Source organism: Mirounga angustirostris, unplaced genomic scaffold (assembly GCF_029215605.1).
Source record: "Mirounga angustirostris isolate CCGP_5_RB_7025 unplaced genomic scaffold, mMirAng1.0.hap1 SCAF_7, whole genome shotgun sequence".
Taxonomy (NCBI): Eukaryota; Metazoa; Chordata; class Mammalia; order Carnivora; family Phocidae; genus Mirounga; species Mirounga angustirostris.
In genome coordinates this window covers 34,317,711-34,345,209 of record NW_026991715.1, presented here as the reverse complement: position 1 = coordinate 34,345,209, position 27,499 = coordinate 34,317,711, and the positions used below count along the sequence as shown (strand labels likewise).

General features: G+C 47.7%; 5 protein-coding genes across 12 annotated transcripts in view; 2 read left to right on the top strand and 3 right to left on the bottom strand.

Annotated features, from left to right (window-relative positions):
• Positions 1–71: 71 nt before the first annotated feature.
• On the bottom strand, positions 72–2,532 carry LOC123857199 (SLC35A4 upstream open reading frame protein). Its single transcript, XM_045893844.3, has 3 exons — positions 2,212–2,532; positions 917–1,015; positions 72–299 (listed from the first exon to the last, which is right to left on the bottom strand). Exons 1-3 carry the CDS (start codon positions 2,224–2,226, stop codon positions 102–104), a joined length of 312 nt encoding a protein of 103 aa, XP_045749800.1. The 5' UTR covers positions 2,227–2,532; the 3' UTR covers positions 72–101.
• APBB3 (amyloid beta precursor protein binding family B member 3) lies at positions 2,491–8,558 on the top strand. Of its 4 annotated transcripts, none has more exons than XM_045893780.3 (12): positions 2,491–2,563; positions 3,322–3,485; positions 3,569–3,645; positions 4,190–4,250; positions 4,487–4,639; positions 4,762–4,889; positions 5,336–5,450; positions 5,573–5,657; positions 5,905–5,988; positions 6,273–6,388; positions 6,523–6,714; positions 8,000–8,558. In XM_045893780.3, the coding sequence occupies exons 1-12, from the start codon at positions 2,536–2,538 to the stop codon at positions 8,234–8,236; spliced, it is 1,440 nt and encodes a 479-aa protein (XP_045749736.1). In that variant the 5' UTR covers positions 2,491–2,535; the 3' UTR covers positions 8,237–8,558. The 4 variants fall into 4 exon arrangements, with proteins under 4 accessions (XP_045749736.1, XP_064452063.1, XP_064452064.1 ...); XM_045893769.3 differs by having other exon boundaries at positions 2,496–2,880; XM_064595993.1 differs by lacking the exon at positions 4,487–4,639 and having other exon boundaries at positions 2,495–2,880.
• A 310-nt stretch (positions 8,559–8,868) lies between these two features.
• Positions 8,869–15,416, top strand: SRA1 (steroid receptor RNA activator 1). The gene is made up of 5 exons (XM_045893831.3): positions 8,869–9,338; positions 9,468–9,593; positions 14,217–14,422; positions 14,736–14,844; positions 14,998–15,416. The coding sequence occupies exons 1-5, from the start codon at positions 9,314–9,316 to the stop codon at positions 15,207–15,209; spliced, it is 678 nt and encodes a 225-aa protein (XP_045749787.1). The 5' UTR covers positions 8,869–9,313; the 3' UTR covers positions 15,210–15,416.
• A 931-nt stretch (positions 15,417–16,347) lies between these two features.
• EIF4EBP3 (eukaryotic translation initiation factor 4E binding protein 3) lies at positions 16,348–18,402 on the bottom strand. The gene is made up of 3 exons (XM_045893855.2): positions 18,176–18,402; positions 16,864–17,037; positions 16,348–16,704 (listed from the first exon to the last, which is right to left on the bottom strand). The coding sequence occupies exons 1-3, from the start codon at positions 18,276–18,278 to the stop codon at positions 16,676–16,678; spliced, it is 306 nt and encodes a 101-aa protein (XP_045749811.1). The 5' UTR covers positions 18,279–18,402; the 3' UTR covers positions 16,348–16,675.
• Positions 18,403–21,276: 2,874 nt separating this feature from the next.
• ANKHD1 (ankyrin repeat and KH domain containing 1) overlaps positions 21,277–27,499 on the bottom strand; it is a 126,212-nt gene continuing 119,989 nt past the window's right edge. For 3 of the 5 annotated variants that reach the window (XM_045893723.3, XM_064595992.1, XM_045893745.3), the window contains 5 exons: positions 27,052–27,228; positions 25,736–25,987; positions 25,024–25,199; positions 24,413–24,577; positions 23,652–24,143 (listed from right to left, as the gene is read on the bottom strand). In XM_045893723.3, the coding sequence (XP_045749679.1) occupies positions 24,084–24,143; positions 24,413–24,577; positions 25,024–25,199; positions 25,736–25,987; positions 27,052–27,228 (830 nt within the window). In that variant the 3' untranslated portion in view covers positions 23,652–24,083. Of the gene's footprint in view, positions 21,387–23,651; positions 24,144–24,412; positions 24,578–25,023; positions 25,200–25,735; positions 25,988–27,051; positions 27,229–27,499 lie in introns of those variants that run through there. The other 2 variants (XM_064595991.1, XM_045893734.3) reach the window with 2 other exon arrangements.

Here is a 27,499-nt window from a genome sequence, read left to right as displayed (position 1 = left end):
AGAGGGTGATAGGTGGGGAAGCCAAATATGGTGTCTGTGGTTGAAAGGCCTCTCCCTGCAGGCCCGAGGTGCTCATCCTTCCTCCCCCATGGGATCCAGAGCTAGTCAGGCCCCTTTCGCAATGACCGAAGATAGTCCCTCAGTGTCTTCTCCACATTGGGCACGGCATATGCCTGAGCTGCGTAGATGCCAGTGCAGGTACCCACAGCAAAGCCCAATACTGCTGATGCCCTCAGTTTGGCCACCACATAGCCGGCTAAGAAGCCCTTGAGGAATGGGGAGGACATGAGTGAGCCATCCTGTGGAGCAAAATGAAGGAGAAAACTCAGCCAGGGTCTCCCTTCTCTATCCAGGATCTACTCAACCTCACCCTAGAGCATCCCACCACCTGCTCCTCCTTACTCTAAAAAGCTGCAGTATTCTTTCCAAAGATTCTCTCAAGGTTCTAGAGGCAGAAAAAGAACCTAGAAGTCCTGATCACACAATCTCAGAACGCTGTGGTTAGAAGACTCCAACCACAGAACCCTACGACCACAAAGCTACAGAGATGTCCCTGAGGAATCTGACCCCTGCCGGCTTTTCCAGCATCACTTCCTATCACGCTCCCCATTACTGTAGCCAAACTAAATTTATTGTCACTCCCCATATTCATCATGCTACTTCCAACCATGAGAGCTTTGCATATGTTGTTCCATCTGCCTGAAATGTTCTCTTCTCTCCTCTTTACGTAGTTAACTTCTATTTAAGATGCCAGTTCAAGTGTCGTTTTCTTAGGGAAACTTTCCTTGGGGGTCACAGAGAACTGGCCCTCAATAACCATTTGCTGAATAAATCTCTATTACCCATTCAAAAGTGTATAGGTCAATGCAGTCCAACGGTGGGTTGCGGGGGGAGTGGTAGGCAGGTGCAACTTTACCTGGCTCACACCACTGCTGACTTCGTCTTCCACACGCTGCTGCAGGCGTTCCAGCTGGTTCTTGAGAAATGCCAGGTCCTTAAGCTTGGGCAGAGAATCCTAGAACAAGAAAGAAGCCGGCTCCAGCGGGTTAACGCAGCCCTATTCTCTGCTCAGGTCTATCAGAGGCTGGGTGGGTGGGGGTGTGAGCATGAGAAATCTCTTATAAAAACTTCCTGCGATGATGGTGGTAACAAAAAAAGACATTCAAAAGTGAATTCACAGGGGAGCCTCGGTGGCTCAATCGTTAAGTGTCTGCCTTCGGCTCAGGTCATGATCCCAGGGTCCTGGGATTGAGCCCCGCATCGGGCTCCTTGCTCAGCGGGAAGCCTGCTTCTCCCTCTCTCACTCCCCCTGCTTGTATTCCCTATCTAGCTATGTCTCTCTCTGTCAAATAAATAAATATTGAAAAAAAAAAAAGTGAATTCACACGGGGGTCATGGAGGGGGTGACAGATGGGATCTCATCTGTGACAACCCTTACAGAATTTTATATAGCAAGCAGTGTGTAGGGAGGCAAAAGGAACAGCTAGGACACCTTCAATTGGATTTATCAGGCGGACTGACTCGACTATTAAGCTACATGAAAGTGGCAACCAGTCAGTCTTGCCTACTGGGTCCCCAAGCCTAACACAAAAACTGTTAAGTACTTAGTAAATGTGCGGATGGTGCTAAACTTAAGACCAATGGTGAATAATGGCCTGAGGCACTTCCCTGGACGCTCTGGGGTAAACCTGATTTCTGCCTGGGCTTCCCAAACTGAATGTGTGACTGGATGCGCTAGCTGGGGTGGGCGTGGGGTGGCTGTCTGCAGGAGTGTGGGTAAATGAACTAAGTGGCTCTGATCACCTCGAAGTATAAAATTCAGTGTGCGCGCAACAAGAGTTTGAATGAGAATGTCCGTGTCCGTGTGGCTTGGAAACATCGTGTTTCCAGGAGGGAAATTTCGGGGGGCTAGGGAATGCAAGAGTGAGGAGTATGTCAGTGTGAGTGTGTCTGAGTGTGTGCCAGTAATTAAGGATCTTGAGGGTCCCGGGAGAGGACACCTGGGAGATGCCCGGCTCAGCTTGCCTCGTGTATTGCTCCGCTACTCCACTCCCCAGTGTTGAGGCAGTCGACAAGAGTATAAACCCGACAAAAGTAAAAACCCCATAAAGGGCACCCCTACTCAAGAGAGGCTCCAAGTATCGCCTCTCCCAAGGACTAAAACGGTGTGAAGACCACCCCGCACTGCAGATACCCCCCACATTCACTCACCTTGTCATCCGCCATCTTCCCCGCCGAGCTTGTTGCGCAGGCGCAGCCCCGCCTCCTTCATGCTAAGTGCTACGGCCATCTTTACTGAGGGCGAAGGCACTTCCGGGGCATTTTTGGAAAGGGTGGAGGTGCTCTCCCGACGGCGGAGCCCGGGTAGTCTCCTTCTCTCAGGTACTCCCACGTGACGCCTCCGGCGCGACACAAGCTGCGTGTCCGCGCGCGCTCACGACCTGGACGTGATGAGCTCACTCGTGCGCATGTGCGCACTGCGCACGTTCGTCTGGCTGGACGACCGCCCCTCGATGAGCTCAGAGTTGCGCCGTGATGTCAGCGGGGGCGTTGGCGTCGGTCGGTGCGCTTTTCCCGGAGCCACGCACGGAAACGTGCACCCACTTGGGGATCTAGAGGCCTGTTTACACGCGCCACCCCTCGGCGGGCGGCGCTGCTCAGGCTCGTCCTTTCCCGCCCCTGGGACTCGGCTCTTACCCCACCTTGTATTTGTGCAGCGCCCGTTGGCCTGGCCAGAGCAGAGAGGCTGGGTTTGTGAGGGCAGCCGCTCCGGAGTTCGAGCTGGGCTGAGATTGCGGGCCGGCGAAGGCCGGCGGGGACGCGGTCGGGCTATGCTGGGCAAGGATTACATGCTGGCCATCATTCTGGTCAACTGCGATGGTGTGCACGGAGGGGCCCGATGGGAGGATGGGGAGCTGAGGGGGAACGAGGGAGTCGACGGGGTATGTCTCAGGGTGAGGACCAGGGGACAAGTGATCCCTGGATCTTTGCTCTGTAGAGGACCTCCTGGACCTCCATCCTAAGGATTGTCCCTTTGGGTTGGAGTGTTCTTTTTTTTTTTCCCTTTAATTTATTAATTTGAGAGAGAGAGAGCACAAGCGGGAAAAGGGAGAAGCAGGCTCCCTGCTGAGCAGGGAGCCAGCCCCATGTGGGGCTGATCCCAGGACCCTGAGATCATGACCTGAGCCCAAGATAGCTGCTTAAGGGACTGAGCCACCCAGGCGCCCCTGGAGGTTGGTTCTGACAGGGTTATTCTGAACACACCAATATGCCTTCCCTCTCCAATCCCGTGATTCCTCTCCCCATCCCATGTTCCTGTAGATGACTTGTGGGGGGACCAGAGTCTTGAGGGGGAGCCAGGACTGCCCCCTGGCTGGAGGAAGATACGAGATGCTGCAGGTACTTACTACTGGCATGTACCCAGTGGCAGCACCCAGTGGCAGCGCCCAACCTGGGAGACAGGCGATGCAGAGGATCCAGGCACGGTAGGTGGAGTGTGAGGAGGGGGGTCTGAGCCTGTGTGTGGATCTAGGTCTGCTGCCACACTGACCTAGTTCCCTCTCTACAGAGGATGGAGGGGATTTGGGGACTTCGGCCCCCCAAGGGGAGATCCTTCTCTAGCCTGGAGAGCTCACTGGACCGCAGGTAACAGGGATAGGCCAGGCAGAATGAAAGACTTGGGGTTCCATGATATTCAGAGATGCAGCTGGACTCACATTTTGCTTTCAAGCCCAGGTTCTCGGCTCTGTCCCATTTCTTGAGACAGTATTTTGAAGTTTGTCCCTTGTTCCGTGATCTGTGTTTTTCTACATGTTCTTTCCTGTTCTGGGTACTGATAAACCACATTCTAGATCTTGGCCACTGTACTAAGCTCTTTTCTGTGGGGGTTCCTGTCCTGTGTTAGAGAGTCTTGTCTCAATTTGGGGTTTTGGTCCAAGTTTTGGATCCTGTTCCATGTTTGCAACTTTTATCCTATGTCCTGTGTCCTGAATTTTTGTTTGAATTTTAAACCTCACTCTGTGTTATATTCATTTAATATGTCCTGGGTCCTCTCCCACTCTGGTTTTATATTTGGGGCACTAGGTTCTGGGTCTTATCCCACATCTCATGCCCATCAAGCAGTCAGGGCTTCCCTACTGTCCCTTCTGTAGGAAGTGTGGTCACCTTACGAGCTCTGGCTCTCTTCCAGGAACTCTCTGCCCTGGTATGGTGAGGAGTCCTACATCCAGAGTGTGGAGCCAGGGGCTAAGGTAGTGTCTTGGGCCTGAGGGCCCAAGGAATGGTGTGGGGTGGTGGATTGTTCCAAGGGAAAGGTCAGGGGTGGGAGTGGGCTGGGAAGAAGTGATGAAGTGTGAAGGGAGTGGGTACCAGAAGGTTTATGTGTGTGGAACCTGCAACATCTCCCATCCTACTCTGCCTCCTGTTCCACTTCCATGTCCACCTCCACTTACTCAGAGCCCTCCTGTCCTTTCCCCTAACCCGTCAGTGCTTTGCAGTCCGCTCCCTGGGTTGGGTAGAGGTACCCGAAGAGGATCTGGTACCAGGGAAGAGCAGTATTGCAGTCAATAACTGCATCCAGCAACTGGCCCAGACTCGCAGCCGTAGCCGCAGCCAGCCCCCAGATGGTGCCTGGGGTGAGGTGAGCTGGCTGGCCCTTCAAGGGATTCAGCCCAGGGCCCAGCAGAGACAGTTGTTGCTGAATTGCCTGTTCTCCGTGGCAACCACCTTCATCTGAGCTCTGGACTGACCTTTCCTTGGCAGGGCCAGAACATGCTGATGATCCTAAAGAAGGATGCCATGAGCCTGGTGAATCCTCTGGACCACAGTCTAATCCACTGCCAGCCTCTGGTGCACATCCGTGTGTGGGGTGTGGGCAGCTCCAAGGGCCGGTGAGGACCCCTACATCCCCCTTCAAGTGAGAGTTGCTCCTCCCTCCCTCCTGCAGGCTGTGATCCCCACTGATGCTGATCCTCTGTACTTGAACCCCTGGACACAGATTCTCTGACATGGACCCACGCTCTGCCTCCCCTGCCTGGTCCGGCTGTGGTTGGGGAGGGTGGGCCCAGCTCAGCAGGGACGGATGGGGGAGAGCCTGAGAGGCTGGGCTGATTCTCTCCTGTGCTCCCACATGCTTCCGGAACAGTGACAGGTGAGCGACAGCCCGGTGCCTTGAGCCCCAGCCCTGACCTCCCTATTCTATCCCCACCATGTCCTTTGCCTGACTCTCCAGTCTCCTGCAGGCACTCCAGGTCCCTGTTCCTACCCAGCCTCTACCCTACCCCAATCTCCACCCCTGCCCCTGCCCCTGCCCCAGCCCCATCTCTCACCCTGCTAGGGACTTCGCTTTTGTGGCGGGTGACAAAGACAGCTGTATGCTCAAGTGCCATGTGTTTCGCTGTGATGTCCCTGCCAAGGCCATCGCCAGTGTCCTACATGGGCTCTGTGCCCAGGTAAGGGCCAAGAATGGGGCAGGAATTGTGGGTATGGAGCTGGTCTGAAGCTTCCAAAGTGGTTGGGTCAGGGAAGTATTGACCCTCTCCCTTTATCTCATGCTGGTTGCACTGTGTTTCAGATCTTGTCAGAGCGAGTAGGTGTCAGTGGTGATTCCCCTTGCTCCTCCCTAGACCCCATCTCCCCTGAAGACCTGCCACGGCAAGGTATGGGGAGGGAGGTCTTGCATTGCAGTAAGAGGCTACTTTAGTGAAAGTTTGGGCTGTTTAGTCATGGTTGTTTAGTACTTCCCTGGAGATGTGGGACTTCTGATGTGTGCTGGTTCCAGGGATCCCAAACTCTGAATTGGAGGAGCATCCGTGGCCTTCCTTTTACTAGCTCCAGTTCTCAGAAGGGTGGGTAAGGGGGTCATTGAGAGAGTGCTCAGGCCAACTTGCTGCGTGTACATTTCAGTGGAGCTGCTGGATGCAGTGAGCCAGGCTGCTCAGAAGTACGAGGCACTGTACATGGGGACCTTGCCAGTCAACAAAGCCATGGGTGAGGACTGAGCTGGGTGAGGACTGAGCTAGCTGAGGAGGTGGGCTACATGAGGTCAGGGAAGGTGGGTATGGTAGGATCTACCACCATTTCTCAGAGTGCTCCCATGGCCCTGTCCGGCCTACAGTGTGCCATCCTTCCCAACTCAGGATTCTAAGCCCAGCCCCAGCCCTTCTATTGCCATCTCTCTGAATCCCAAGTCTGTGAGAGGGGCCTAGACACTCCCTGCAGATCCCTTTTTTCTTTACATCTGGGCGACACTATGGTGTCGCATGTCCCCCCAGGCATGGACGTGCTGAATGAGGCCATTGGTATCCTCACCACCCGGGGGGACCAGGATACCTGGGTCCCTGCCATGCTCAGTGTGTCTGACTCTCTAATGACTGCACATCCCATTCAGGTACCAGAAGAAGGTGAAGGTGGGGGCTGTGGAGGGGTGGGAGGGATGCTCAGGGGCTCATTGCTTGCTATTGGAAGAGCTCACTGGGTCCAGCCAGTGCCCAGTCCTCTAGTGACCAGGCCTGGTGTGGGCAGGCAGAAGCTGGTGCAGAGGAGGAACCACTATGGCAGTGCCCTGTGCGCCTTGTGACCTTTATTGGTGTTGGCCGTGACCCTCACACCTTTGGCCTCATTGCTGACCTGGGCCGTCAGAGCTTCCAGTGTGCAGCCTTCTGGTGCCAGCCCCATGCAGGGGGACTCTCTGAAGCTGTGCAGGCTGCTTGCATGGTGAGTTACGGGTGGGGATGGGTGGGTGGGGTTGCCCTGCAGCTGCTCTGTACTGGTGACTGGGGCTCAGGATTGGCACCCTCCAGAAATCACAAACCAGTAATCCCAGGGCTGACTATAGTAAACTACTCTTTTATTTGGCCCTCATGCTGTTTTTAATAAGTTCAAGTTAGTTGCTAATATTTAAAGCCAGAATATTTCATGTTATTAATTGCTATTCCTGTTTCTCTTAAAATATCAGAACCTCTGATAGTGGGTCCACACATAAATTTCAACATTCAGCTGAATTGTGTAGGGGCTGTTCGCGGTAGGGTGGGCACTATTTCTCCTGTTTCTCTCGTTTAGGTTATTTCCTGGCATCTGTGCACATTGGAATGTGGGATGCTTGCACTCTATGAATTCAGCTTACTCTTTCCTTAACAAACATGAGTGCCTACAGGGTCCCGGGCACCATACTGGATCCTGGGAATTCACTGGTAGAGAAGGCACAGACTTTGCCCTCACACAACACTCAGGTTAGATCAGAGACAGACCAGAAGGGAGTTGTACACCACAGGATGATGAAGGAGATGACCCATTCCAGAAGGCCACCTGAAAGAGGTGATAGGAAGCTGAGAATTGAAGGTTCAAGGAAGAAGTTTGGTAAAGGGGAATGGGACAGAAGGTGTGCCAAATACAAGGACGCCCAGCTGTGAAGATGAGAGCAATATTGGTGGAGTAGGGTATCTAAAAGAATCTAGTGTATCTGGAGGGGTGGATGAAGTGAGAGATGGGGGCAGAAAAAACATCAGGTCATGGAAGAACTTAGAGATTGTGGTCATGAGTTTATTTTGTCCCAAGTCACTTTGAGCCATTGAAAGGTTTTGAGCAGTGAATTTAAGTTTGTGGGTCAGGAAGATCACTTAGGATACATTATGGGTAAGTCTGAACTCCAGTTCTATCATTTTTTGCCTAGGTGACCTTGGGCAAGTTACGTATATTCTCTCTGAACCAAAATTTCCTCATTTGCAAAATGGTAATAATACCTGATAAATAACTTTGAATTAAGTTAAATTATGCAAAGCACTTAGCACAGTGTCCAGCCCTCCTTAAATGCTCAGTAAATGTCAAATTTTCTGTTTCTGTTATTGAGCTCCCTGGGAATGCTGTAGGGGCTCCAGATGGGGCCGACTACCAGCCTCATTCATAGCAGACTGAAGCCATGGCCAGTTGCCTCTTCTGCAGAAGCTTTCAGGGAGTCCAGGGGCAGAAAGGAGCTGGATCCTCACATTCCCCTTTTCCCTAGGTTCAGTACCAGAAGTGTCTTGTGGCCTCTGCAGCTCGAGGCAAGGCCTGGGGTGCCCAGGCCCGTGCTCGCCTGCGGCTCAAGCGGACCAGCTCCGTGGACTTCCCAGGAGGTCCCCTCCCGCTCCCCCTGCTCAAAGGAGGGGTTGGGGGTGCAGGGGCAGCCCCTCGAAAGCGGGGTGTCTTCTCTTTTCTTGATACCTTCCGTCTGAAACCCTCTCTGCTCCATATGCCCTAAGTTAATCCAGGAGGACTGGGTAAGGAGGCTCTGGGTCCATGCCCAACTCTATACCCCTTCATTCTCCAGGGGCCTGTAGCCTCTCACTCCTTGAAGCCTTCTCTGCCTGCCCCTCCGGCTCTTGCCTACCCTCTGTTTATTGCCCGGTTTATTAAATATTTATAGGGATGACTGAGAGGCCCTGCACCACAACCCAGGCCCCTGGCTGTCCTTTCCCTGGGTCCCTGTGTTCCTTGCCCCTGTCCAGCCCTGGACAGTTGGCTCTACCTCAGCAACACTTTATAGCAAAATCAGTACAAATAAAAATCCCTCAGTGACCTCACTGGGTGTGAGTATATTGGGCCTGGGACAGGGTTGGGGGTTAACACCTGCGTGAGGTGAGTGTCTGTGTCTCTGCTTGGTGTTGGCTGCCTGTAGTCACATGAGGACATGGGTGTGGCAGAAATCTGACTTCATTCTTTCAACAAATGTATTTTCTGAGGTCTGTGCTAGACAGTGGGGACATAAAATATGGTTCTACCTTCAGAAGGGGAGATGAACAAGCATTAAATAAGGTAGATAATACATAGTACAACTAGGAAATCTCAGCGTTGTGGAGGCTCCAGTAAGATACTTAACCTGACCTAAGTACTGAAGGAAAGTGAGTACTAGTTACTGAGCCTAGGGAGTATAAATGTGCAGGGCAGTAGACAGAGGTGAGGTTCTAGAATTCCAGCTGGTTAGATCACACACGGACATTTGTGAGGCAGGAGTTTCTGGTGGTTAAGACTTACTCCTGAGAGCAACTGTGACAAGAGTTTGAGCCTACGGGGGATTAGGGCTCCTAGAGCGCCGCCTCTTGGAAAACAGGCCCCTTCAGTGCCTTGTGATCAGGGCCGCGGTGTTTCATTAGCTGGGGATTTCGAGTACCTTAGGGAGCTGGGGCAGCGTTCCCACAGTGGCTCCCGGCATTTCTGAACAGCCTTTCAACGCGGAGGGCTCCTGGCCGCCGGCCGGCCTGGGGGCGGCCCCGACCCGCTCGGGTGTACGGCCGCCCCGGAAGTGACGCGCTGTGCTGCCTGCCTTGCGGAAGTGGCGATGGCGGAGCTGTACGTGAAGCCGGGTGAGCGCGGCCGGCGGCCTAGGGGCGCCGGGTCGTCCCCCTGCCCAAGCTGAAGGCAGCTACTGCACGGGGAGGGGTGGGGCCGTCGTCTCTCCGGGGCTCGCTTCACATGTCCCCTCACTTCCGCAGGCAACAAGGAGCGTGGCTGGAACGACCCGCCGCAGTTCTCCTACGGGCTGCAGGCACTGGCTGGGGGACCCAAGCGCACGCCGCTCACCAAGAGGGTCGCCGCTCCCCAGGATGGCTCCCCCGGAGGTGCGTGGGGGCCCTGTGCGCGGAGACCGGCCGAGAGGGCGGTGCCAGGGATAAACTCGGCCCGAGGGCCCTTTTTGTGCCCCTCTGAGGTCTGAGAGGTTGAGCTCCATAAAGGGGCACAGGGCAGGCCCTTTTCAGGGCTCCTTCTCTACTGACATTTATGTCAGTAAATGGTAAGTTTCAATAGAATCTCTCTTTGCTTTCACTGTAGGTGAGCTCATCCAGACCTATGCTGTTTTTTTAAATACAGTTTTTATTCTCAAATTGTTTCCACATTTTATTTCCAACTTGAATACCATAGCGATATATTCATTTGTCTTGTGCTACATCTTCACTTGGTTCTATGATAAGCATCCAGACTTAATGTGTTCATTCATTCATTCATCCAGTGTTATCTACTGAGCATCTCTGAGCCAGACACTGCTTGAGGACAAGCTAGACAGCAGTGAACAAGACAAAAAAGGTTTCTGTTTTCATGTCTATCTCCAAAGCTAGGCTACACTTTAGCTTTGGAGATAGACAAATTAAGTAGTGGTAAGGGCTCTGCAGAAGAAACAGGGTAATGCAAGAGTGACTTTGTAACTAAGTTAGGTGGCTGAGGAGCTAAGTTTAAGCTGAATGGTTAAGATCTAGCCAAGCAAAGATCAGGTGTGAGAGCATTCCACATGCTGGAAACGGTGCAAAGACCCTGAGAACAAGTTTGGCAAATTCAGAGACTGAGGGAATACCTAATGGCTAGAGCATAGTGTCTTAGGTAGAGAAATTAAAATCTGAGAAGTAGGCAGGGGCCAGATCATAGTGGGTTTTATAAACCAGGATAAGGAGTTTGTATTTTTGTCTGGGTAAAGTTGGAAGCCACTGAGAAGTTTAAAGTAGAGGGAGGGACACCTTTACTTCTGAGCATGTCCTGTGCGAACAGCTGGAGCTATGGCCCCCCAAAAGGGGCTCAGATTTAGCTCTTTCAACACCCCTATGTTATCCACACTCAGCACTGCAGAGAAATGACACAAACCAGGGTTTTTAAATTATTATTTTTTTAAAAGAAAGGGTGAGTGGGGGAGGGGCAGAGGGAGCGAGAGAGTCCCAAGCAGGGAGAGGCTGATGCGGGGCTCAGTCTCACGACCCTGAGATCATGACATGAACCAAAATCAAGATTCGATGCTTAAATGACTGAGCCACCCAAGTGCCCCACAAACCAGGGTCTCTTAACCTTGGCACGACTGACATTTTGGGCCAGATAATTCTTTGTTGTGAGGGACTGTCCTGTACTTTGTAGGATGTTTGTAGCATTCCTGGTTTCTACCCACTGGAGGCCAGTAGCATTCACTCAGTTGTGACAGCCAAAAGCACCTCCAGACATTTGCCCCTGGGGGCAAAATCTCCCCAGCCTGAGAAACACTGACTGATGTACATCTTAAAAAAGGTCACTGTGCCTGCTGTATGGAAAACAGATTTTAGCGAAGATGTGGAAAGGCAAATTAAGAGGCTATTTCGGTAACATGGGCAAGATCTAACGATTTGGACAAGAGTGAGAGTATAGCAGTAGCAGGAATTGGATAGATATGGCATATGTTACTGAGGAAGTCAGTAGGAATAGATTTAGGTGAGAGAAAGAAGAATCAATATAACTTAAACTTTTCGCTTGAGGTACTGGCTGATATTGTTCATAGATATGGGAAACCAGGGGATGGGGGGCAATAAAGGTTTGGGGGGAGGGGAAAAGTAAGCTTCGTCTTGGACGTGTTAAATTTGGGCTGCTACTATAGGGAGAGGTCTAGGCCAGAATTACAGAAATGAGTCATGATGGTATGGATGGTGTTTGGTGTGGGCTCGAATGAGGTTACTTAAAAAGAATGTGTGGATAGAGGCCTAAAGAGGGTCCAAGATGGAGCCCCAAGGCTCTCTAGCATTTCAAGGTTGAGTAGAAAAGGAATTACTAAAGGGGCTTGAGAAATAGCTAAAGTAGCAAGAAGAAAAGTAAAATTTAGTCAGTAAAATTTTGACTCAACCATGATGGATGATGCTGAGAGGTCAGGACAGATCGAGAAAAGGGACCATGGGATTTGTCAAACTAAATTAAGACACTGGTTACCACAGAAGCAGTTTGTGATGAGAGTGGAAACCCAGCTGGATGGGCTGAGGAGAGAATGTAAAAAGAAGTAGAGAGACTAACTATAGACTATAGCTCATTCAAGAAATTCTGCTGTGAGACAGAGAGAAATGAGGCCGTGCCTAAGGATGGAATGTGAGATAAGGGAGGATTTCTGTTTTTGAGATGGTAAACACTAGAGCATGTTTGTATGCTGATGGGATGATTCTCTAGTGGGAGAACTGGTGGGGCAGGAAAACAGGATAACTGCAGGAGAGAAACCTAGAGAAGACAAGAGGCTGGCATTAGTATAGCTGGAAAGATGGCCTCTGATAGGAGCAGGAAACTTTCATCTATCAGAGGAAGGAAAGTGGCCACAGGTACAGGCAGATTAGTAGAACTGGGGGTGAGAGGAGAAAGTTCCTGTTTAATGACCTCCCTTTTCTCAGTGAAATATGAGTTAGTGTTGGATGTAGAATGCAGGGAAAGGAAAAGTAGGGGGAGAAGATAGAAAAATTCAGGGAGAAAATATGGGAAGAGTTCTGAAGAATGGAAAAGTGAGGCAAAGGATAGGAACTCCAGATAGTGTTGGATACCTTTTAATATCTGTACCCATGAATTTCAAGTGTAACTCAACAGCATGGTTCTGTTTTTCCTCCTAACAAGTGCGGGCAAGTTGGGTTTACCAGGAAAGTGGGACAGTGGGAGGGGATAAAGTGAGGGAAGAGTGTCTATAAGGGAGTGATTTTTTTTTTTTTAAGATTTTATTTATTTATTCATTAGAGAGCGAGCGAGAGAGAAACAGCATGAGAGGGGAGGGGGTCAGAGGGAGAAGCAGGCTCCCCGCTGAGCCGGGAGCCTGATGTGGGACTCGATCCCAGGACTCTGGGATCATGACCTGAGCCGAAGGCAGTCGCTTAACCAACTGAGCCACCCAGGCGCCCTTATAAGGGAGTGATTTTAATGCATGAAATCTGATTGATTGGGCTGGAAGGATAGGAGAGGTGGTCAGGTTTTGGAGATGGCACAGTGTTATTGAGAACAAGGCAGAGAGGAGTGAGAGGCTGAGGAAGGGTAGGAAAAATCATCATTGGAGACGAGAAGCTTAAGAAACTGAGGCCAGCCTATAAGATAAATTAATCATCCATGTCAGTGTTGATGCCTAGAAGTCAATTGACTTTTCTCTTCTCTTTTTTTCCATAGTGCTTTCGACCATCCCATTACTACAGGCAAAAACCGAGAGTCATCCTTGACTCCTCTCTCCCAATCCACAAAGTCCTGTTGCTCCCTCCTCCTAAATAAATCTCAGACCACTCCATTTCCCCTCATCTGCTCTCTAGTCCATGCCAGGATTCTCCTTCCTGGACTACTCCATTAACTTCCCAGCTGTTGTCCATGCCACCATTCTTGACCTATTCTCATCTATTTTTCACAGACCATACCGAGTGAATGTCTTAAAAAACAAGTCTAGTTATATCATCCTCTGCTTTTATAAACCTGCAGTGGCTTACCATTAACATTAGGCTCAAGACCACAAACGCCTCCAAAGCCCTATACAGTCTGGACTCCTGCTTGCTTCTCCAGAGATAGCTAATACTGCTTTCTTCAGTGTTAATAATTTCCAGCCATGCAGGGCTGGTTTGTGGAACTTGAACAAGTCAGGACTTACCCGGCTCTTAGGCACTGCCCTTACCTCTGCCCAGTACATGATTCTTTGTGGCTGCAGCTACCTCATCCATTAGCTATTAACTTTGTGAACACTTTTTGTTACACAGTAATCTAGCAGTTGCACCTATATTCTTACTTAATCATCACTGCAATCCTGTGAAGTAAGTGCTACTACCATGATATCCCCATTTTATAAAAAAGGAACCCAAGCTCAGGGGTTAAGGGTAACCTGCCAAATGCCACGTAGTGGGTAAGCAAGGATAAACTTAGAAGTCACCTCAGAAGGCCTTCCTTGAACACTCAGTCTGGGTGGTTCCTTGTACTATACCCCCCTTTTGAAAAGATTTTATTTATTTTGAGAGACAGCAGCGCTAGAGTGTGCATGAGTGGGGGGAGGGACAGAGGGAAAGGAAGAGAGAATCTCAAGCAAGCTGCCTCCATGCTGAGCAAGGAGCCTGACTCGGGGCTCCATCTCACAACCATGAGATCATGACTTAAGCCGAAATCAAGAGTCCAAGGCTTAACTGAGCCACACACCCAGGCGCCCCTACTATTCCTCTTTATTACATCACGTTTTCTTTGTAGCATGCAACATAATTTGGTAATTTTCTTGTGTGTGTGTGTGTGTGTGTGTGTGTTTTCTTTCCCTAGGATTTCTGCTCTGAGGTCAGGAACCTAATCCATCTGGTTTACTACTCTGTCTCTCGTGCCTTGCACATTGTCTGGCACATGGTAGAGACTTCATAAATATACATTTTTGAGTGAACGAGTTGTCCCAGAGAGTAGCCTTCTAGAAGGGATGAAGTTAGAATTGAGCTTTTTACCTGTTTTAGCCATGTTTGCTTGATCCCACTTTACCTTTTCAGTCCCCACCTCACAGACTTCTCCTGGGCCTCCCCCAGTGGGGCCTCCACCTCCTTCAAATAAGGCTTCCAGGCCCCCACCTGTGGGAAGTCATCCTGCCTCCAGTGTGGGGCCAACCAATTTCCCAGTCATCGAATCTGAAACTCTTCTGGAAGATGTGCTCAAACCTTTGGAAGAGGCACTGGAGGACTGCCGTGGCCACACAAAGGTAATAAGCCCTGGCACACCAGTGGGGGGATAAAAGGACTGCGGTCCTTCGTTTTTTTACTTGTAAAGTAGCACTCCAGAATGAGTTTCCGAGGATCTGAGAAACTCTGGAAATTGTAAAATTCTAGCCATATATGCATTTTTCTTGGGAGGAGATCCATAAGTTTTGTCAGATTCTCAGTGGGGCCTCTACCCAGAACTCTTAAGTGTTTCTCTGGGCCAGAGAAAGCAGGTCCACTTCCTATTTGGTGTTGCCTTTCCCCTGCTCCTGTTGGGCTAGCAGCACTGACTTGGGGGGGGCTTCTGTCTCTCAGAAGCAAGTATGTGATGACATCAGCCGCCGCCTGGGTCTGCTGCGGGAACAGTGGGCTGGAGGGAAGCTGTCAGTGCCTGTGAAGAAGAGGATGGCCCTGCTGGTGCAAGGTATGGGTAGGTCCTTTGTCTAGCCTAGCTCCCTCAACTTGTCATGGATGGTTCAGCTGGAAGAGATGCCGAGATTCTGGCTGGCTGGGATCAGAGGACTGAGAGCTAGGTCTTTTGCCCCAAGCTGCTTGTTTACCTCCTCTCTTTCCTCAGAGCTTTCAAGTCACCAGTGGGATGCAGCAGATGACATCCACCGCTCACTCATGGTTGACCATGTGACTGAGGTCAGTCAGTGGATGGTGGGAGTTAAAAGATTAATTGCAGAAAAGAGGAATCTGTCTTCAGAGGAACAGTCCAATGAAGAGAAATCTACAGCCACAGCTGAGGAGAACCAGACGGTACCAGGCGTCCAAGAGGTTCCATAATCCCGTGGGATCCCGACTCACACCATTTCCTATGCCTTGGCCTTCTCTCACCTGGCTCCCTCTTACCATTTGGGAGACTGTCTGCCTCCTTGGGATCCTTCGCCTGATCTACCCATCTCTGGGGGAAGAGGTGTCAGCCACCTGGGCCACAGGGAAGTCACCTGTTACCCATAACATATCATTTCAATAAAAACATCTTAATAGTGGGCCCTGGGTAGGAGAGAGAAGCCTTCCTTGTGCCAAACTAGTTGCTTGTGGTGTCCTTGACTGCCTTGCTCCCTGTGTACCCTACAAACCTCTCTTCTTCCTTTCATCATGAATGGCTTTGCTAGGCATGACCAATTACTGCCTGCCACTTCCCCCCCAAATAGACGGAAACACACATTCCTTGCTGGGCTGAGTAGCTCTATTTTTGGATAATTTCGTTTCAGCATAAGAACAGAGGTTTAAATAGCAGGGGAGATTTTTCCCTCAAGAAAAGGAGACCGCCCTGTTAGCACTGTCACCTTTGAAATACACAGTGCTATAGAGATTAAACATAGTGGTGTAAATTGAAGGAGAAAAAGACTAGATTGCTGAGATATAGGATCATGACTTTTTGGGGGGCTGGGGGCAGTTAGGGGTAGGATCATGACTGTCTGACTCACCAAAAGAGCTGCTACCTCATTTTTGGCCCTAAAGTCTCTTCTAACCCTCTGAGGACAAGAGAGCCAGGTGGAAGGGGCCAGAGAGATTCAAATCAAACGGAGAGGGGAGAATATAGGTTTTCAGTGTTGGAATAGGGGATGATACTTATAGGTGGAAGGCAGAAAAGGCATGGGGAGAGAGTGGAGAAAGTTAAACTCTAAGGCAGTGCCTCTTTTTTCCTGCTTTGGAGTAGACAGGGAGGGACTGCCGGAGAGGCCCAATTCCAGGAAGGCTGCTTCCTGGAAAGGCTGGAATGGCCCTTGGCAGGGGTCAGGCTACTGCTGTTTATGGTTTGGTGGCTCCTGCAGCCTGCCCCCATAGCCTGGCTTAGGCTCTAACTGCAGCCCAATGACAGCTGGGAAGGGACCTGGGACCTCTGATCCTAACCAGATCTGCTGGGGCCCTTGGCTGTGTGGCTGAGATAGGAAGGTCAGTGTTGAGAACACCGGAGTCAAAGCATTCTTTGAATTTTTACTAAGCGATCAGACAGTGACATAACTCCACCCCTCAGTCCCAGCCTCAGCCCCTGATGGTGGAGGGCTGGGGGTTGGGAGGAGTACCTACAGACCAAAGGGAAAGTAGAGCTAAGGGCTTGGCAAGTTGCCCACTCCTATCCCTGGTCTAGCTGCCTCAGAACTAAGGGAGGCCCAAAACCAACAAGTCACTCCCTTCCAGATTATATGAGGCCACCTGGTGTCTGGAATACACCAGGAAGAGGTGATGGCAGCAGCGCGGTATGAGGGATTCCTCTAATTCCACACAGGATCATCTGCACTGGATTAGATGTCCATTTCAAATTGTGCGTCATCTGGAGAAAGAGAAGGCAGGAGGACTGGTTGCTGGGCTGGGCCACAAGCTCAGAAAGCTTAGCATCAGTGCAGAAAACTCTCTCAGCATTAAACCCCCACTCTACTTAACAGGGGCATTTGGACTCAAAGCATTTAATTTTAGGCCCTGCTTTCCTTACCGGGTATCTCTTCCTCTGTCTCCTTCTGCTCCTTCAGCTCCTCCAGCTTGGAGGGTGGGGCTGTTGGAGGAGTTGTGACCCCGGGAATCTGAGGGAGGCAGCAGGGGGGCGTCCGAGCAATGGGTGAGTTCTTGCACTCCAGCAGGAACTTTCGGTCGTAGATGATCCTGGTGCCTGTCAAGGGGTAGGGACCAGTTAAGAGGCTGGAGCCTGGGTACAGAGCTGTAAGGGAGTGTCACACACAGGCCTGTTAGGGACCTGGGACTCACACTTCCTCATGTATTAAAGGGCTGCTGCTCTGCAGCCCAGCTGGGACCTCAGCTGACGAGCCTTCAGAGCTCTTAAAGACTTCCAGGTCCAACCAAGATGTGGCTAAGTGCCATAAAGCAAGGGGGGGCATCCCAGCTGCTCCAGGCAGGCGCTTCTGGTTTAGGGAAGCTTCAGGTCTCAGTTCTAGGAGCACAAAACTTGGAGAACTCAGGTACTTCGGACTGTTCTCATCTGGCTCTGCTGGCTCTGGGACTTCCCTACTTTGGTTGGGGGTGGGAGACGTTAGTCCTTCAGGCAATGAGCTCAGGAAGCCAAGTAGCAGATGTAAAGAGGAGTTTCACCCCCGCTGCCCCCTGGATCCTGATATCCTGCAGGGAGAAATTGTGTTCCTTTGGACAGGGGCTTTCCCCGCGAAACACAGGGACAGACTGTTCTTATACTGACCCCTCCCAAGTCCTATCAGGCTCAGCCCCACCCTACAGAAACTTGGCCCCAGTTCTGTCCTCAAAGGGCCCTACCCTGTTCTTGCCCCTCCCCTCTGCTCCACGTGGCAGGAAACCCAGGGTCGGGAGCCCAGCAGCTCAAGATCCCAGGCAATCAGCCCAACCAAACAGCCGCCAGCCAGCCAGCCAGCCAGCCGCAGATACCCAAAGCTCCTGGCTCCAACTGCCTGAGTCCTGCTCTAGCCGCTTTGTAAGACCTGGTGCTTCCTGCTGAGGCCACGCACTGCTGGGGCTTCCGCTCCTAATCCCAGGCGGCAAAGTCGGGAGGGGCCGGTGACCAAGGCATCCAGAACCAGGCCACAGCGAGGATTTCAGCTCACAGTCACCCGGAAGCTAGGCTTTAAGCCGTCGTGCATTACTTTGAGGTTTCAGGGAACTGGGCTTCAGTTTCAAACATCCCCCACCCCCTGCAAAAGCTACAACCTGCAAAAGGGCCTGCGGACAGAATCCAAGACCTGCACCTCCCCACTCCCGCCCCGCGGCAGGACGCACGCGCTGGCCTGCCCAATGCCCGCGCACCCCCAGCCCGGTCCGCTGACCTCCCGGGGTCGTGGCGTATAGCGTGCCCCCCGGCGTGGTGCTGTAGCAGTCGGGCAGCCGGTCCCTGCCCCCGGGAATCGGGCAGCTCGTGGATGTAGACATAGCGAGCGGGACGAGCAGGAAGGCAAGCGGCTGGTGCCCAGGACGCCGAGAGCAGCTAACTCTGAAAGCGACTCAGTGGACCACGTGCAGCCGCAGCAACAACACCAGGACGACGTCACGCCCGGGGCGGGCCACTAGCCGTCACTCAATCCGACGGCCCCGCCTTACTCGCGAGGGGGCAAGCCCGACTAGTCGAAGGGTGAAAGGAGTCCCGCGCCCCGCACAGGCCTCCAGGTCCTCCTAGCTCAACACTGGCCAGCCTGACTCTGAGCGCTGCAGCCGCTCAGCTATTTACTGTTTAAACCAGGCGCCGGGGCTCCGTGAGGTAGGGCGCACATTACTGCCATGTGTTAATTCACCCATTTCTCTCAACGGTTGTGGACAGTAAAGTACTATTATTAGCCACATTTTACAGGTGAGGAAAGGAAAGCCCAGAGAGGTTAAGTCACTGGCTCAAAGTCTTATCTTGTAGGAGGGGGAGCTGGGATTCAGACCTGAGAGTATCTGATTCCAAAGCCTGGAATCAGCACAGCTGGGGACTGCCTCCCATTAATCAATTACAGTACAGGGTAAAAAGTGGCCCTATGGCCTGGTGCACAGCAGGAAGGGGAAGGTCAGGGAGGGAGGGTGGCCTTTTTGGAAGAAGTGATACCTGGACCGAATAATGAATAGATGTTGGGGGATAAGAGAGGCCTGCTCTTTGATCTTGCTGCCACAGCTAACTAACCTCAGGAAACTAAGGAAGGTGGTGAAGAGGGCTTGATCTTTAGCCCCCTGGAAAGGAAGATCAGAGTCTGGCCTTAGGGCATTTTTTGATGTAGGCACTGTGATATGAAAGGAGGCAGGAGAGGGGTGGTGGAAGAGAAAGTATTAAGCCCAGTACCTACATATACTAGAAATCTTGATTTGATCAAGTTGTCTTCCGATTTCCTCAGAATCAGTATTACTACCCACCCCCATTAAGTGCAGACCACCAGACTTCATGCATTTAACAGTATTAATGTTACTTCAGTTCTGACTTCATCAGATTTTCCCATAGCTCTGATTTCTCCACTCATTAAAAATTGTTTTATAACTCAGTGCTTCTCAAATTTCAATGTGCACATAAATCACCTGGAGGTCTTGTAAATGAGGATTTTGATATGGTAAGTTTAGGGTGGGACCTGAGATTCTAAGTTTTTCATAAGATCCCAGATGATGCAGTCCCTTAGGTCTGCAGGTCCTTAGAGTAACAAGGATATTTATATTTTATTGTTCCAAATGTTTCTGAACCTCTTACAAAGTGGTGTATACCTAGAAGAAGGGTCCTGACAGTGCTGGAGGGTAAGGCTTGGGAGCAGATTGTGGGGAGCTGTCTATCACAACTCCGTTTTTGAGGTAAGTTTGGTTGGGGGGAGTGAGGAATAAGATGGAGGACAGTGAGACTGAAGGTGAAGATTCTAGCATAGTGAAATGGGGTGGACCAAAGGGCAGTGGCTATGAGGATGGAGAGAAGTGGTCAGGATCCCCATACACAGAAGGGGAAAGAGAAGGTGACTGATGAAGGGTGGGGTGAGAGAGAGGGAACTAAGCTAGGATAATTTCCAGTCTTCTGACTTGAAAGTCTTGGTAGAGGGAAAAAAAAAAAAAAAGTCTTGGTCATAGTAGTACTCCCTAATATAACAGGGAAAACAAGAGAAGCATATCTTATATTGGGGAATGTATAGTATCTGTGGAATGCTGAGATGGAACAGCACAGTAAGCAGCTAGATACATAGGTCTGAAGCTCAGGGGGAGAAATATGGGCTAGTGCTTCAGATCTGGGTGGAGTGAAATCCAAGAGTAAGGGATGAGATCACCTGGACAGAAGATATAGCCTACGAAGAGGCCTGAGCACATCAACATTTATTTAAGAGGTAGTGGAGGAAGAGGATTCACCAAAAGAGACTGAGAAGTGTCAAAAGTTTTCAAGAAGGATCCCTGTGGAAGTGAGGTCACCTTTCTGTTAATTTCTACTACAAAATGACAGCAGTAGTTACTACTATATACTATATATTATACTACTATAATACTGTGGCCTTTTTTTAAAAATAAATACTACTACTACTATAAAACTTTTCTTGAGGTGCTGTGTGCGCTAAGGGCTGGGGAACTAGAGATAGGCTGTTGGCCTTAGAAAGCCAGATACATCATGCATGCAATCTGGATGAGGGACCGAGAGTTTAAATCAGAGGCTCAACACAGATTACCCATTAGAATATGGGAGCTTAAAACAGACAAGCACACAAAAAAGAAAAAAAGAGAAAGAAAAGAAAAAGACCTATGCCCAGGCTCCAACCCCAGAGATATGATTAAGCCTTTAAGGGAATATCAGGTCTTTGCTACCAGACAAGCTACTTGGACTTTTACCAATAGCATGAAGATAAAACAGGAGGTGAAAGTAATCGAAACAGATTGGCAGTCTGGTGGTGAGATTCATGATCCTGTTTTCCAAATTAGGTCTTAGATTGGAAGTGGTCTTAATACACGTAAGTTCTGGATACTTAAAATCATCTTTCTCTCACTCATTTGCTACAGAATAGAGTAGAGGTGAAGAATCTGCCTGATGGCAAATGGTGACAAGTCTTTAAGGATGAATAGAAAATACAGTGTTATCAGAGCCCCTCACCCCAGGACAGGATCCACTGGGAAGATGTCATAACCAATGACACTTCTTGGTAGAAGCGATCTAGGGCTAGGGAACAAGATGTTCAGAAGCTGTTTTTCTACAGGCTTATTTGCCACTTCCTGGGTTTACAATGGGGTCCAAAGGTCTTGAACAGTAGGATAGAATCAAGTATACTAACTACTCCTTTTTGTTTGGCTTGAAACTATAATATGACTAGCCTTTCCCCTTCTACAAGACACCTCAAACTGAGGACAGTCCCCTCATGGGCTAACCTTGAGGATGGGAGGAGGATTTGGCCAGAACCTACAAGAAGAGATGAAAATTACAGTTCCAAGTCCTGAGATTTCTTACCTCTGGTTAGGAGAGGCCACCATTGGCTGTCCAACTCTCTTCTTCGGTCTGGTTAGCTGAGGTGATGGGATTTCCCCTTTGAGAGCAGGGACTGAAGGAAGCAGACTGGCCTATAAAAGGGCAAGTCAGCACACTGTAGCCACAATAGGTTTAAAGGGTCTTAAAACATCAATAATTTTATTGGTGGTGGAATTTTATTACACTACTACTTGAAATAAGTGGGTCCAGAAACCTCGTTGATATAGTTTTATTCCTTGAAAGAGCTGTTATTCTCATGGGGTTTAATCTATGCCTCAACAGGATGTTTCTTAATGACGTGAGGTCTCACTATGAATGTGCAAAATTTTCTTCTGCCTCTATTAAAATCTCAAAATCAGTACTGTCCCACACAACAGCAGCTTCTGATTCCATGTGAGAACCAATGGTAGGGGCTCTCAAACCTCAGGAATGTAAACATTCTATTGGCTTCCAGTATTCCCATCCCGTATATTCTCATTCACAAGAAAAAGGAGAAAATCTGTGTTAGCACTAGTAGACTCTTTTGAGTTCATTTATGTTCAGTTTTATTTTCAGATGAGGAAAGTGAAGCCCAGAAATGAAAAAGGACTTGCCTAAGGTCATAGAGCTTCAAGCGAAAAGAAACGAAAACAGAATTTAGGCTTGTCTTATTCCACTGTACCCATGCTGCCTCCCTCCAAATCCCTCGTATATTTTTAAAGTAATTAAGTTCTTACCTGAGCTAGGTTTAATCCAAGGTTCAGGTTGGTAAAAGAGCAGTAAAGTAATGCCAGGAAGAGGCAAGACAGAGGAAGAAGAGATTATGGCAGGAAAAATGGGTTGGGGAGGAGGGATCCAAACAGAAAGAAAAGAAGGCAGTGCCGGTAAGAGGGCAAGGAGGCGGGTATCCTGAGAAACCGCCATGGACTGCACAGCTCCTGTTTCTTCCTAATCCTCCTAGGGATTTCTCCTAATTGTCCCCTCTTCTAATGGGTTCTAGTTCCTGACCTGAGATAAAATTTCTCATTCTGTTATCCTCAAGGTGCAGAAGATAGGGTTAAGGGCTCTCCCAGATAATTCAAATGTATTGTAGACTGTTAAGACAGGAAAACATTTTTGTCCCACTGAATAATTTACTTAATATTATCTCTCACTAGTGTATGTTTCATTAAGAGTAGTTTCATTCATTTCACTAATATTAGGTGATTTTTGTTGTTGTTGTTGTTAGTGGTAAATAGAAACAGCAAGATATACAGGCGATCCAAGGGGTCTCTTGAGAATACTTGATGTGGTTATCAAGCACTAAAGAAGCGGTAACTTCAACACCTGTGATACTTTTCAAATCCATTCAAAATAGAAAACAAGAAATGAGGTTAAAGAAGTTCTCATATGTAAGATGATATGGAAGACAAAAGAACCAGGCATGTCTAAGACAGAACTTGGGTGTCTCATTTAGTGGTGGCTTTAGGAGCCAGGCAGAGAAGATTAAGAACTCCTGGTGGTATGGAAGTTGAAAAGTGCTGCTGGTTAGGCTCTGCCGCTAGTTACTATTTTTTTGTACATTCTTCTTTGCCTTGATATGTGTTTTGACTTCTCTATCGGCCTGAAGCATTTTCTTGTTTTCTTTTCTAGAGTGCCTATACATAAAACCAGGAAACTCCACTATATTAAAACATGAAAAAGTTGATGACTGTTCTTTTCAGAGGGTTGTTTTTCCTTCTCTATTGCATCAGATTCTTGGCATAGCCTATAGTTTGGCCAAGGCAATCCATTCTAGTGTTCCTGTGTTTAGCTTGTTAAACATATTGGCTCTTTGTACTTGGGGCTGTGGAACTAAGCCCAGAATTAGCCACATATTTATAAAGATTACTCCGCTGATTCAACAATACCACAGTATTACAGGAGGCACTCCCACCACTCCTATGTCCCAACCCAAATAAAACATAAAACACTGTAACCAAGTAAGTCTTTAGAGAAAAGTCAGGAAGCACAAAAGAACTTGAAGTTGAGGATTTGGGTGTCCCTAGGTTTGTTCAGGATCATCTGATTGCAACCCCATGGTCCTTATTGTCACTCATGATCCATAAGGAGCTAACCCCAGCAAAGGCCTATCTGCTAAAGTCACGTAAGACACATTGCAGGGGCTTGAAACTTTCCTACTTATAAAATGATATGGAAGAGAACAAGAAAATAAGGAATGTTTAACACAGAATAGGTAGATAACTAGTCTTCAAAACGCTTTCTCAAGGCAGTCTAAAAATGATCTCCAAAGTGTAAAATGTGAGATGCCTGTTAGAAATAACAGTATTAACAACTTGGTTCCATAGGATTGTGGACTGGGTAATACCTGCATGACCACTGAAAGGATCACACCCCACTTCTAAACACTGTTCATCTTTTTATTGAATATTCTGGTAAATATTTCACATTAATACAGGCTACATTAAGTAGAGCCACTATATGACAAGAAATTTACTCAACTTTTTCCTTTTAAGTATGTAAACAATTGTACATGTATTTTCCACCCTAAAAGGTTGAAACATGTAATCATCTAATTCTCTTCTGCATACAAGTAGCATTCAGTATGTTTAGCCAAAAGCACTAAGTTCAAAATGGCTAAACTAACCAGAGAACATAATCAGGTGGAGAGGAAATCACTTTGTTCTTATACAATGGGCAATCAAATTTCCATTGCTAACGCCTCAGAGAAAATTTCTTAGTTAGGCACATTAAAAAAAAAAAAAAAATCCCCAGGGTTCTTCCAAGGTCATAGGTTTCTCAAACAAGGCTAAAGAATAAGACCTTCTAACTTAGTTGACATATTTGAGATGCATGTTTCCAATATGAGGAGCCCACGTGCCAGGCCAAATCTGAAAAGGGGGAGGAAAAATTGGAATTTCTAATTAGGAATCTTTAGACATTTACAAAATGAATATATAAATGCAATGGCAATTCACTGTTTCTGCCTAGGAAGAATACATATACATGAGATAAAATGTTTAGTAGCATCATATTGATATTGAAAAACTTAATTCAGATGAAGGTGGTCAGATGTCATGACTTGATATTCAGAATTTGCATTACCCAAAGAATTAAAAGAATGACATGACAAAATAAGAGAGCACTAAGTCTATTTTACCTGCTGGGCATCAGTGCATTCAGTAGAATTTTGAATAACTTTTATCATAGGGTTCCAAGCAGGATCTGGGTTGTGAAGTCCATTAAACAGAGGTCCACCTGGAACATCAGCAAGCTGAGGATGAGAGGGTATTATGGTGCCTCCATACATGGAAATTGGCAGACCCTATGAAAGAAAGCGAAAGAAAAGTTTAATCCTGAAGTGAAATGATGATTCCGTAATACCAGCTTAGATCTCTCTAATTTCCCTTCATCCACAGAACTCCTGAGGATCCTTTAAAATATAGCATCATACAGTATTGAAAAACCAAAAGTGGTTTACCTGCATTAGCAACACTTTTCAATAAGAAGAAAATACCCCCAACTAAATCCAGTATCAAATCATCAGGAAATTTCCCAGCTTTAATGAACACATAGAATACCCTCAACTTTTCCATATTTTAGTTTCATCAATAAGCTTGTGCTAAGAGAAGGGAAACTCTACTAAAAGATCTGGCCAAGTCATGGAAACAAACTTGTTACACCAAAAGGGAGAATTATTTCAATACAAACTATTCCTTAACATTAGCTGGCAAAATGTTAAACAAGTTACAATGATGTTTGTTGACTCACTTTAGAAAAATCCAGAAAACTGCTTGCCATAGGTTGATGAAAAATGTTAGAGGGGGCTACCATTCCAGAATCATCTCTTTCCATTGGTTGATGCTGGGAGAATGTGCTTGGGTCTGACAATTGTTGATGCATTGGATGGTTCCCTATCACAGACTGTGACCAACCTGATAAGCCTTCTGGAAAGAAGAATTGAGGACAGGGTTTGATACTTATTTGAGTAAAATGACAAAATATTACTACTTGAACTTTTTCCATACTAAATTTTATCACACTCATTCCTCTGAAGAGCTCAGTGCATGTTCATGACCATCTTTGCAAATCGAAAAAAACAGTTCCTGGAAAACTGAGTGAAGTCCTTTGAATACCCCAAATACTCTACCTACTCCTTCAAAAGACCAAGTGCTCTCTGAAAGAACATAAATGATTATCCCATTCTGCACTGGAAAGCTTAAAAGGGAAAGGAAGTACACTTTTAATCTTTTACTTCTAATCTATATTTATTTTTATTATATATATTACATATATTATTATGTATAAACCAAACTAACATTCCAAACTCTGAGACTGGATTGAATTCTTCAAAGGTATAAACATTCCTACTGATTGTTAAGTGTAGGAACTAAGCCATTTTGTTTTAAGGAGCTAAGTTTTAATGGCAAAATCAATAACTTACTGGAGAAAGCCCTCCAGAAAGAGGACAAGGTAACTATACCTGACATAGCGTTGACTCCAAACGACCAGATTCCACTGTGTCCAACGGGAGCGACAAAACTGGTCCCCACAGGGGCTTGGGCGACAGACCCTCCTTGCCGAATCCGAGCTAGCCTCTCTGTTCCAATGGGGGGAGGTATCTTCCGATCCTGACTGGCGCTGCCTCCTTTTGGTTGGCCCAAAGTTGGTGGTGCAGAGGTGGCTGAAAGAGGTGAAGATGATCCCGAAGAAACAGATGGAATAGGAGAGTCACCTGGTGGCAAAATATTTCTCTATTGTTTTATTACATTAAAAACTAATTATAAGAATATGAGAAACCTTGTTGGAAAGATCTATTCCACAACACAGGTTCTGTAAAGAAAAATTTCATTTTATAAGATCATTCAAGTGAAAACACGTAAGTTCTATGAATATTATCCTACTCTACTTCTGCACATACGAAGCATAAGCAAATAGTCTAAAAATTGTTCTCCAGATTGCTGAACAAAGCTAGAAAGGATGAAGGCCATATTAATTTTTATTCTAGTTCTAAATAATCTTCTCAAAATATAACCTGTCAAATTTTAAATTAACTTAAATGAGGCAATATTTGTACAGTAACTTGCATATTGTTTGGAAAAGAGCTGGTGGCCCTCTATATTTAACTGTTCTCTTTTTTCCTCTTTCTACAGCCCTTTTTTTCCATAAGAAAGGTTAAATGTTAGCAAGTATCTTGGATTCAATTCATGGCTTTGTTTCTTAATGGGATTCTCAGGTAATGTTGGTAGTTTTTCTTGTCAGAAGGGCCAATACTCATTGATTGCCTCACGACGCTCATTTAAAAAAATCAAATCCTGTTCAAGTACTGTGAGAACTTCATCTGTTCTAAATATTGAAAAAACAAAGAACAAAGGCATATGTTCACTTATAAATGGCAATAATATGGTTTCCTAAATTGTAAAAATAAACTAAGAATCATACCAAATTAACTAGATATATAAATCTACTTTTCAGACTTAAGAAATTATTTTGCAATATTATCCTCAAAGGGTCCTTTTATAAAACTACGTGTAGTACCTCTTTTCTTGACCCAACTCCCAGAGTAAACATTTCTGGCTTAGAAGGACAGCTTGACCCTTCTCAAATTTTCTATCCTACAAATGACTGACAATTTTTGACAGAACTGCAATACAAACCTTAAGTATCTGCATACCATCATACCATTTACTTTAGTTTACTAAACTTTAGTTTACTAGAGTTATATGCAGTGTTCCCTGAAACAAATGGTTTAATAGCTTATTCAAGACTCTTTGGGAAGAGTTCCTCCAGGATTCCTACATGAGTTTGAGGCGCTTGTCCAAGGATGGGGGGAAAAATGTTGTCTGTTGAAACTCGGAGTCCCAACAGGAGCTGGCCCTTGCAGGAAAACCCGTGTTCCTGGTATGCCGGAAAAACTTGTCAGAGGAGCAGAAGAGGAAGATGGGGAGCTGCCTGATGGGTCAATGGATGGTAAGCCTGAAAGAAAACAGGTCCAAGACATCCAATTAGCTAAGGCTTTAAAACTGAAAGTCCAAAGTTTACTTAATTCCTTTTTTATTTATTTTATTTTATTTTTTTTTAAAGATTTTATTTATTTATTTGACAGAGAGAGACACAGCGAGAGAGGGAACACAAGCAGGAGGAGTGGGGGGAGGGGAGAAGCAGGCTTCCCGCCAAGCAGGGAGCCTGATGCGGGGCTCGATCCCAGGACCCTGGGATCAGGACCTGAGCCGAAGGCAGACGCTCA

Excerpts from the sequence above, each read along its gene's own strand:
- LOC123857199 (XM_045893844.3), bottom strand. Across the intron at positions 300-916 it reads TCAGCAGTGGTGTGAGCCAG|GATGGCTCACTCATGTCCTC; the intron begins GTAAAGTTGCAC and ends TTTGCTCCACAG.
- APBB3 (XM_045893769.3), top strand. The coding sequence starts at position 2,514 with ATGAGCTCAGAGTTGCGCCGTGATGTCAGCGGGGGCGTTGGCGTCGGT. Across the intron at positions 3,486-3,568 it reads ATGCAGAGGATCCAGGCACG|AGGATGGAGGGGATTTGGGG; the intron begins GTAGGTGGAGTG and ends CCCTCTCTACAG. Across the intron at positions 5,989-6,272 it reads GCCAGTCAACAAAGCCATGG|GCATGGACGTGCTGAATGAG; the intron begins GTGAGGACTGAG and ends ATGTCCCCCCAG.
- SRA1 (XM_045893831.3), top strand. The coding sequence starts at position 9,314 with ATGGCGGAGCTGTACGTGAAGCCGG. Across the intron at positions 9,339-9,467 it reads GGAGCTGTACGTGAAGCCGG|GCAACAAGGAGCGTGGCTGG; the intron begins GTGAGCGCGGCC and ends TCACTTCCGCAG. Across the intron at positions 14,423-14,735 it reads ACTGCCGTGGCCACACAAAG|AAGCAAGTATGTGATGACAT; the intron begins GTAATAAGCCCT and ends TCTGTCTCTCAG.
- EIF4EBP3 (XM_045893855.2), bottom strand. The coding sequence starts at position 18,278 with ATGTCTACATCCACGAGCTGCCCGATTCCCGGGGGCAGGGACCGGCTG. Across the intron at positions 17,038-18,175 it reads ATACGCCACGACCCCGGGAG|GCACCAGGATCATCTACGAC; the intron begins GTCAGCGGACCG and ends ACCCCTTGACAG. Across the intron at positions 16,705-16,863 it reads GACAGAGGAAGAGATACCCG|ATGACGCACAATTTGAAATG; the intron begins GTAAGGAAAGCA and ends CTCTTTCTCCAG.